At 30.3% G+C, this 9,637-nt stretch overlaps 2 protein-coding genes across 3 annotated transcripts; both read left to right on the top strand.

Annotated features, from left to right (window-relative positions):
• The first annotated feature begins 1,008 nt into the window (after positions 1-1,008).
• LOC112765383 (uncharacterized) lies at positions 1,009-3,855 on the top strand. 2 transcript variants are annotated; one of them, XM_025811283.2, is made up of 2 exons: positions 1,009-1,496; positions 2,932-3,855. In XM_025811283.2, the coding sequence occupies exons 1-2, from the start codon at positions 1,446-1,448 to the stop codon at positions 3,589-3,591; spliced, it is 711 nt and encodes a 236-aa protein (XP_025667068.1). In that variant the 5' UTR covers positions 1,009-1,445; the 3' UTR covers positions 3,592-3,855. The 2 variants fall into 2 exon arrangements, with proteins under 2 accessions (XP_025667068.1, XP_025667069.1); XM_025811284.3 differs by having other exon boundaries at positions 1,207-1,496; positions 2,935-3,855.
• A 1,880-nt stretch (positions 3,856-5,735) lies between these two features.
• LOC112764724 (transcription factor bHLH51) lies at positions 5,736-9,421 on the top strand. The gene is made up of 2 exons (XM_025810485.2): positions 5,736-8,256; positions 8,741-9,421. The coding sequence occupies exons 1-2, from the start codon at positions 7,966-7,968 to the stop codon at positions 9,218-9,220; spliced, it is 771 nt and encodes a 256-aa protein (XP_025666270.1). The 5' UTR covers positions 5,736-7,965; the 3' UTR covers positions 9,221-9,421.
• Positions 9,422-9,637: the final 216 nt, after the last annotated feature.

Genomic DNA, 9,637 nt, shown 5'->3' with positions numbered 1-9,637 from the left:
TGGATTTTAGGAACGTATTTTGATGGTATTTTTGTATATTTTGAATCTTTATTTGTAAACCCTTTTTTAAAAGCATAATTATCAAAACTTGTTTCCATTTAAATTGAGATTGATTATCCTTAGATGTTCCAGCTTCATTTTTTACTTGTATTGGAATTGCTGGTTCTTCGTCACTTGAATAATCTAGGATGTGTTCTTCATTTTCTATATTTTCTATATTTTCAGAATTTACTAATTCTTCTTCTATTTGAAATCCCTGTTCTATAATATTATTTTCTTGAGCCATTTTTAATTGTTTAAAAAGTATTGTAACTTCTTCTAATTTTTTTTCAATATTTTATAATTTCAATGGTGATTTTACTTTTAATTCTGTTATGTTGATTATATTTTGAAATTTTTCTTCTTTGAGATTCTCTTTTTCCTTATTTCTTTGAAATTTTATGGATACTAATATTTCTTCAAGCATATCTACTATAGAATTTAATTGTGGGTTAAAAGTATGATAAAAATGTGGGGAATCATTTCTATGGTAACATTTTTTAAAAATTCCGTGTGAAATATAAGTTTTTTCAGGTTTTTGAAGTCTTTCAATAAAACTTATAGTAAAATAAAGATTTTTGAAAAAAATCATTTTGTATTGATTTTAAGAATTCGGTGTCATTACAGTTAACATTAGTTAAAATCATTAATTTTTGATCTATTAATTTTGATCATTTAATTATTTCTTCTCTTAAATCTTCTAATTTACTTTTTTCCATTAGGTGACGCTTTTCTTTGTGAAAAGTTATGGTTTTAAGTGAAAAGTGTGGCTTTAGAATGTATGATTTAGATTTTGCCACGTAGACATCTTTACCATAAAATTATTTTTGGGATCTTTATTTGAGTACTGACTATTGTAATATATATTTTAGTATTTTACCTAGATTCGGGATGAGAAAGGTGGGTAAATCCAAAGAGCAGAAATTATGCGAAGCTTTAGATAAGATGGATGGTGTAACTACAAATTTTAACATTCTTTCAGAAACAACAAATATTATTAGTCTAAAAAGATATCTTTAATTTATCCTCCTTAATAAATATATTATTTATTAAAAAGTATTATACTATAATTTAATCATATTGTATATGCATAAAAAATAATTAAATTATTAGTTTAAGAAAAGGTTTGGTTAAAATATAAGAACACGTATTAATGTTATTATTAGTAAATTTTTTTTCTTTCTTTTAAGAAAAAAAAAAAACCATAGGAGTGCTTGTTCTTGAATGAACTTGGGTCCCTTACTCCCTTGAAGGACGTGCGGTCACGCGCTATGCAGCGTGTTGTGGCAGCAGGATATTTTAGAAGCTCAATTAATCAATTAAAAGGAAGGCCACTCTTTTTGTGGCTAATATTTCTATCACATGGAAATGGGTGGTTACTGAAGTAGCAGAACTTGAACTTGAACATGGCCATATCATTATCAACACATCCCATGATGATGAGCTTCAACTCACTGGTATGTCTTTTGACTCTTTACTTCTTCACCATTCACTTTTGTACTATCAACCTCTTTATCTATCTCTATGTATATGCGCTTCTTTCTGCTAATTTTCTCAAAGTAATTTCACTTACTATATAATCGAATCATTGGAATAATTCTACATTACTGGTTTCACAAAATCCTATTTTTGTGCTAGAGAGTTGTTTTACAAGTATGCTTAACTTCTTATGCTTGCTAAGATTTGTTGGAAGAATGCTCCTATAGAACATAAATGTTTGGATAATTCTGATGAAGAAGGTCTCTAGGGTTCCTATGACTAGGGGTAGAAAAAGACCTAAGAAAGGCACAGGAAAAATTATTCGAATATTTAAATAATTGTGGTTTAAACATATGAATATTATGATATAGATCACCAATGTTGTTTTGTTTGATTCACATAGCCAACCCTATCAGTGGGTCAAGGCTTTATTGTTAACTTCTTGTTTTTGTTGTTGTAAGCTTCCTTGTGAAGATGCATCTAACCACTAGAGCACGAATATGAGAAAATTTCTTGTGTGCTCTGAGAGCAAATGAATGCTCTTGTTCTGTGTCATTTATGTTGTTAGTTTGGGGTAATTTTTTGTTTCATTAATTTTCTTAAAATTTAAATTAAAAATAATAGTGACCTATAATGCTAATGTGAAAGACAATTAATTCATCAGAGCAAAAACACTGATTTGCTCTCAAACCACCTAAGAATTTCATTGAATATGATGATAAAAGGTTGTGTATTTAAGCTATGGAAAGAAGAATATCTTTAAGGTTTTGAAATTGAGTCAGAAAAGAGAAGGCAACATGTTAAAGGGAAAAAGGATGAGGTCTATCAGGTTTGGGCATTCGGGTCCCATATTATATAATACTTAAATAACTTAAAGGCTATCATAGAGGTAACTATGAAAAAAGCTATTATGTTTTAATTAAGAGCAGAGAGTATTAGTAATGTGATGCTGCTTTTGAAAACTGTGATTCCAATGTATTGTTGCTAATCTTGCAAGGTCATGTTTCATCAACATAACCAACCAAATACATCGTCAAACTAGTTCCGGTATTTCCATTGGTTTACCTGTTTTGGATCTACCATTATGTTATGATCCAAGCCATGGAGATTCAGTAAGTCTAATGTTTACTTCTGACGGATGAACACAACATATTTTTTAATCTGATTCCAGGATCAGCTATGTAAAAATTTGCAATATATATGCAGAGCTTTTTTGATGGCAAAAATTGAGGGTTTGTTAATAATCATAACCATCATCATTTCGAGATCATTTTTTGGAAGGAAAAGCACTAACAAATAAGGAACTGTCAAAGATTACTGTGTTTTTCCTATTCTGCTTCAGCAAGATTTAGTTATGTTATCGTTGATTTCCATTAGTCTTTGTTACCTATACAATGCTTTCGTTTTCATTAGAAGTTGCAAGCGAAATATCAAGAGTCATCATGGTATTCTAATGGAGTTTCGCTACCAAAGGCCACTCAGTATACACCCTTCTTGGCAGTGCCGGTATCAAGAATGTTTTCCAAAGAAAAAAGATTTGGTCATTGTCTTTCAGTCGCAGACAGCGATCAGCTCGAAGCAGGCATCAGTAATAAGGATCCTCCGGCCGAAAACTCCGAGTTACAAGCTAATGTCAATGCTGAGTTAGAATCTCGGACATCAGATGCTTCTGAGGTTTCAACTGACCAAAATCAAGGATCAGCAGCATTTTCTAACCCTCAATCAAATCCCAAACGGTTGCCCTTGACGGCGAGAGAGAGATTGAGGGCAGCTCGAGTCCTAAACCGATACACAGAATCAAAAACATCCAAAAAATCAGACATGGGAAGCAGGGTATTGGATGCTCTAAAAGAAAGTGACCGGGGAAAGAAGAGGTCTCGGCTACCGGAAGCCCCTATGGACATGCTTGACGACAGCAAGCGAGGGCTTCCAAAGGCAGGATTGACATTCTCATTCCCCGGGGGATTTGATCTCTTCATTGTTGCTTTCTCATTTGTTTTCATCAGCACAGTGATGTTTGCAACAACTTACTTTGTCTGGAAAGTTGGTGCCATCCATTTCAATGAGTACTGAGACAAAGTTATCAAGAATTCACCAAGCAGAGAGACAATTAGGGTAGCTGTGTGATTTTTATGTAATTTTGGATGAGCTTCAGATTCTTCAAGCACTATTAAGTATGAATTATTGAAATCTCAGTTACATTACTAAGATTATAGGCACTGAGTTTCACAAGCTAGGAGTAAAATTTGCTTCAGGAAAAGATTCTGATATACATGAATGTACAAACATTAGAGTAAAAGCATATGTTATATAATTATTTGATACATCATTAAGCTATCATCATCTGCAAAATAAATTTTAAAAACATATATTCAGTGTAGTCCTATGCGAATTGTGAGTGTAAATCTAGTTGTTCTTGTTTTTTTTCCCTTATGGAGAAATAATTAAGAAAAATGAGGTCAGCAATGTTGGATTGTAGGATTGAGTTCCATTTATTGATTGAATCACACAATTAAAGAATGCATAGTCACATTGTGACTGTTGTGAGGAATAAGACAAATCAAGAACGGTTAGCTGTAACCTCTGTGTCTTTTCCCACATTTATAATTTAATAAAAGCTACGTCTTCATTTATTTGCATTCTACTACTAATTAACACAGCATTCAACCATTTACTGTTAGCATTCAATGATTGAGTCTTTTCTCCTTCTTCTTCTTACTATTATTTCAACCTTGTCTGACCAAAGTTATATAGTGTGTGTTATATTAAAATTAAAATTTTCTTTTTTATATTTTGGTAATACTTTTAAGCAACACTTTTTAAAAAGCATTGCTAAATAATAAAAAAGTATTATTTTAATTTTAACTACACTTTTTAGAATATTATAACTACCATAACATAGACATACTAAAATGATCCTAAAAGATTTTACATATATAATCATTCATGTATCTTTACCTAATAATTTTAATATTTAAAACAAGTGATTTTATGAAATGATATTAAAGTTAAAAAAAAATAAAAATCTAAAATGCAATACTTGAAGCCCCCAAAAGAGTTCTTGCATTGACAAGTGGTTTCATGATAAAAATTAATCAATTGTATTTTGAGATTTGTTATGTTTTGAAACCTTATAAACATGTATACTAACTACTATTGTATTAAGTGAGAAATACTTTACAATTTTTATTACATGAAAACCTAAGAATTTCTAATGCTTCTCATTTCGTTGATGGACAATGCATGCTTCATTTCTTATCATCTAAAAACAAGAATCAATGTCTCACTTTGGCCATCCTTTTTGTTTGCCATATTTTTTTGACTTCATTGCCGACGATATGTAAATACATAGCTAGATAAACATTATTATAGATATGATTGGAGATTATGGGACCCCGGCCAAATCCTAAATCTTGGATTAGACATAAAATAAAATGAAAATGGAATGAGTGGTAAAAAAAATAAAAAGACATAATGAAAGAGATGTAAGAAGAAAAATACGGAAGCATAAGAAACCACACAAATTGGAAGAGAGATATAATAGAGCCTAGCAAAGTGAGTGGTTGATCAGTGGTCATATCACTTCTTTAAGGTGCTTTAATTGTGTGAGTTACAATTGTAAGTGATAATGGGACCCCCCTTCTGATTGTAATTGAAGCTTCCTTTGTTTGATTGCTATCTTTTCAATCAGACAGCCACTAAAGTCTACAAAATAAGCCGCTTTTATTGGGTGGCATGCTTTCAACTTTCAACTTTCAATCAAGAAGGAATTCACCATAAAATGGAAAAAAAAAAAAAAACAAGTAAATAAAGCATATAATAAGGAATACACCATTTTATGTGAAAAAATTATCACCAGTTATATTTTCTTAAACATCAAGTTTTACTTTCTTAATTAATGATAAAAAAATTGATATTATAATATATTCCTTTAAATCTCTAAGAAAGTCAATTTAATTTATAAAATAGAATAATATTATCCAGTATTTTAATCACGTGAAATTTTTATATAAGATGTTGGATTTCTAAATCCAAGACTTGTTTTGAAATCATGGAAAATTGGACTACTCCACTTGGCCGTCCAATATATGGTGATGAGAATGGTATGATGGGACCCATGATCTATTTAGCAATCTTGTTCATTGATGCATTTGTCTAATTATATAAGAAAATTTTGGGATCTTGTTTGTGATTGTGTGCTTGTTTTCTTTCTATAGCCTCCTTCACGCTTGTACTCATAGCAGAGGCTATAATTATGGAACATGGAGAATGCTTGGTGAATTGAACTAAAACTCACCATGGAATTCCGTGTTGAAGTATATTGAATGATTGATGAACTTAAAAGTTAAAACCAAAAAGGTATATTGAATGATAGAGAGTGAAGGATCCTAACACGTTGTATTTGATTACTCACTATGTATAAACAACTATAGATAAAGATTGTTGAAGCATTATTTTATAGCACATTCTAAGATAAGCTAAAAAATATTTTTATATTAAGATAGGAAAAATATATAGAACCAAGACGTTATCAGCTAAAAATTAAACAAAATCACATTAATTTATATTTTATTTTTAATTAATTTAATTTTTTTTAAATTTACAATATTTATTATTAATTACTGCTTAATTAAAATCAACTTTTGAGTAATATACTTCCAAAACTGCTTCGAGGTTCACGGCGCAGAATCAAGCCCGTTTTTCACACTTCACACTCGAAGCCAATACAAAAAATTCGAAAAATATATAAAAAAATATCTATTTAGTATGAAAAAGAAACATTTTGATACTTAGCAGAAGAAACATCTATATATGTTAATTTGTAGAAATTTTGGATTCACCCAGAGATATTTAACTAGTTTTTGGCTAATACCTTCTTGGTTCCTAACATTTTTTATTAAGATAATGTTATTTGAACATCTAACATATTTTGTTTTGTCAATATTTACTTATATTTAACTATTTGATCTCTTAATTTTATATTTAATATTTTATATTACCTTTTGTTTTACAATCTTAATAGAATATTTATTGCTTTTTTTTATATATTTTTTATGATATCTCCGTGTTTGACAATTCAAAAACTAATCTGTTACGAATTTAAATATCTTTTAAAGGTTGAATGATTAATAAATTGTTGTATTCAAAATCTGAATTATAAACCCTAAATATTTATTCAATAGTTAGTTTGAATATTTATTGTTTATCCAATATTATTTATATAGAAGATTTTAGAAAATAATTTCTCTTTATCCTTAATTACAATGCAATTTCATACAAAAGGCTTCCAATCTTGACATGTGAATAAAGCATAATAAGGCTAAACACAAACCTTTAATCAAATAAAGTTTTCAGTTCAGGATAAGTACAATTAGGATCTGCACCATAATCCACAAAAGGATCCCAATGCTTATTATTAGTTTATTACAATCAGAACAGACAAAAAACTTTGTGGTTATAGATAGAAAGAATAAGATACTGATCACAATCCACTACATCTCTGATCTCTCTATTACTGTTACAAGGTCAAGTGATAACAAAGTTTCAACAGTGATTCCCAGCACTACTTGCTGGCACTATTTCATTTATTGCTCCAATGCTTAGTCAGCAAGGATCCTAAATAAGATAAGACCTGTTAGGCTAGGCCACACCATAATCCTTTTTTCACTTTCATAACATTGCTTGTATCTCAAAATTTGACATAAAAGATAGGCACCATCAAAATATACTCTTTTTAATTTGTTCATTTTTTAATTTTTTTTAATGGTCATTTTTTGGTAGTGTTGGAGAATTGCAGCAATTTTGTATCTCAATTATTTATCACACAAAAATAAGAAGTTATGTAATTTTAATTTTATTTTTAAATAGGTATATTAGTTAAAAAGCATTTTTCGCATTTTAAAAATACCGATATTTTAATAATTTTAGTCGTTAATTTTAATATAAAATATATATTATATATTAAAAAAATCAATAATTAAATAAACTGAAATACCAATATTCTTAGAATATTTGAAATTTTTTGGAAAGTGATAATAACAAAAAAAGAAAAAAAGTGGGTATATAAGTTTGATTTTATCATGAGTATCAAATATTTTGAGACTCTCCCTGTATGTGGCATTCACTCTCAAATATAAGATTACCTTTTCCTTCTTTTGGTCCTTTTTCTTCTCCTTCAACTTCTGATTCTATAAGAAGTCCAAATCCACAAGATTTATTATTAGAGGGAGAATTTATCTAGCTGAAGTGACAGGCAGATACATCCAAACATGATTTTCATTTGACCCCATTAAAGTTTTAATTGCATAATGACACCAATCACCATCAAAGATAACAAGAAGTCCCACACATTTAAGTAAACAGTGGTTGTGAATGAGAGATAATAAAAGGGATCAGAACTCAAAGAAGAAGCTTTAGAAATGATTTCACATTATTGTTGAATTGAATATGGAAAACTACTACTATTCTGGATGGCCTCAATCTCAATGCAACAACTCTGCACCAAACAGTAACAATAATCCTTCCTTTTCAGTACCAACACAGATAGTGCCTCATGCCTATGACTCAGCCTTTGCCTCTCTTCAATTCCAATATCCATGGCCTTTAGCCTTTGAAGGGTTTCCAGAAGATAGAGCTGCAAGTGCTTCTAAGAGCCATAGCCAAGCAGAGAAAAGAAGAAGGGACAGGATCAATGCACAGCTTGCAACTCTTAGAAAACTGATTCCTAAGTCTGATAAGGTAATATTGTTTTTCAAAATTCATATTCCAATAGTGTCATAGACATAGACATAGTTAGTTACTTCTCTCCTTTTTGGCAAAGCATATAGTTTACTTTTACTTCTATCAGTTATGCTATTCAGAGTTTAGATTTTCTTTTTCTTCTTTTTCACCCATTGAATTCTAGTAAGAAAATAGAAATTACCTACCTTAGGAAAATGACATGATATGCAAGGTATCATTAGTTTATGCTATTAATAGCTTTAATAGGTTCCATGATAGAACTTAAAGCATTTGAATTCTACTTCATCAACCTTGATAGATAGAAAACTAGAGAAGCTATACATGTTTTTGTTTTCTAGACTGCATAAATTCCATAATTGATTATGCTTTCAAAATCAATTCAACTAGAAGTGTAAAAATAATATAAGTTCAACTTTGAATTATGCCGGAATGAATACTACAAAAGCAGAATCAAATTAATTAAGTTTTGTTGCGGATGCAGATGGACAAGGCTGCATTACTAGGGAGTGTAGTAGATCATGTGAAGGATCTAAAGCGAAAAGCGATGGATGTGAGCAAAAGCATCACAGTTCCAAGTGAAACTGATGAAGTAACAATAATAGAGTGTGACCCTGATCAAGATGAAAGCTATGCTAAAGTGAAGATACTGAAGCACAACATTGTAATTTCAGTTTGCTGTGATGATAGACCAGAACTTTTCAGTGAACTCATTCAAGTCCTAAAAGGGTTGAGTCTCACAGCAGTTAAAGCTGACATAGCAAGTGTTGGTGGCAGAATCAAGAGCATATTGGTGCTATGCTCTAAGGAAAATGAAGAAGGTGGTGATGGTGTTTGCCTTAACACTCTCAAACAATCACTGAAATCTGCTGTTAACAAAATTGCTTCATCATCCATGACATCAAATTGTCCCACAAGAAGTAAGAGGCAAAGGTTCTTCTTGCCTTCACATTTCATACAGTGATTTCTACAATTTTTTATTCTATTTTACCTCCTATTAGAGAGGGTCAATTTCAGTAGGTGAAATCATTTATTTTTCATTTTTGAATTTGTATACCTATTAGTATTATTAGGTAGGTATAAAAAGCAAGTTTATTTTGCAAGGAAAGTGATGGTCTTGTGCCTCCAATTATTGTGGCAACGTTAAGTAAAAAAGTTCAATGTATCACAGTTGTCATTCTAAAATAGGAAAATGAATTTTGATACATTGTTTGGAAGCTGGCCGGCTGGCCCCTCTCAAACATGGGTAAAGTGAAAAAGTTGGTAAAATGATGAATTGTAAAATCAATCACTCTTAAATTACGATAGTGAAATACACATTTTATAGAAGTTACAAAATCAATAGTGATTAACCCTTCACTTTATCATTTTATCAACTTTC

This window comes from Arachis hypogaea, chromosome 17 (genome assembly GCF_003086295.3).
Source record: "Arachis hypogaea cultivar Tifrunner chromosome 17, arahy.Tifrunner.gnm2.J5K5, whole genome shotgun sequence".
NCBI classification, from domain to species: Eukaryota; Viridiplantae; Streptophyta; class Magnoliopsida; order Fabales; family Fabaceae; genus Arachis; species Arachis hypogaea.
The sequence above is the reverse complement of the archived record's forward strand: the minus strand, read 5'-3'. Positions and strand labels throughout refer to the sequence as shown.

Coding starts and splice junctions, on each gene's coding strand:
- LOC112765383 (XM_025811283.2), top strand. CDS start 1,446: ATGGCCATATCATTATCAACACATCCCATGATGATGAGCTTCAACTCA. Junction 1,497..2,931: donor TGATGAGCTTCAACTCACTG/GTATGTCTTTTG, acceptor CGTTTTCATTAG/AAGTTGCAAGCGAAATATCA.
- LOC112764724 (XM_025810485.2), top strand. CDS start 7,966: ATGGAAAACTACTACTATTCTGGATGGCCTCAATCTCAATGCAACAAC. Junction 8,257..8,740: donor TGATTCCTAAGTCTGATAAG/GTAATATTGTTT, acceptor TTGCGGATGCAG/ATGGACAAGGCTGCATTACT.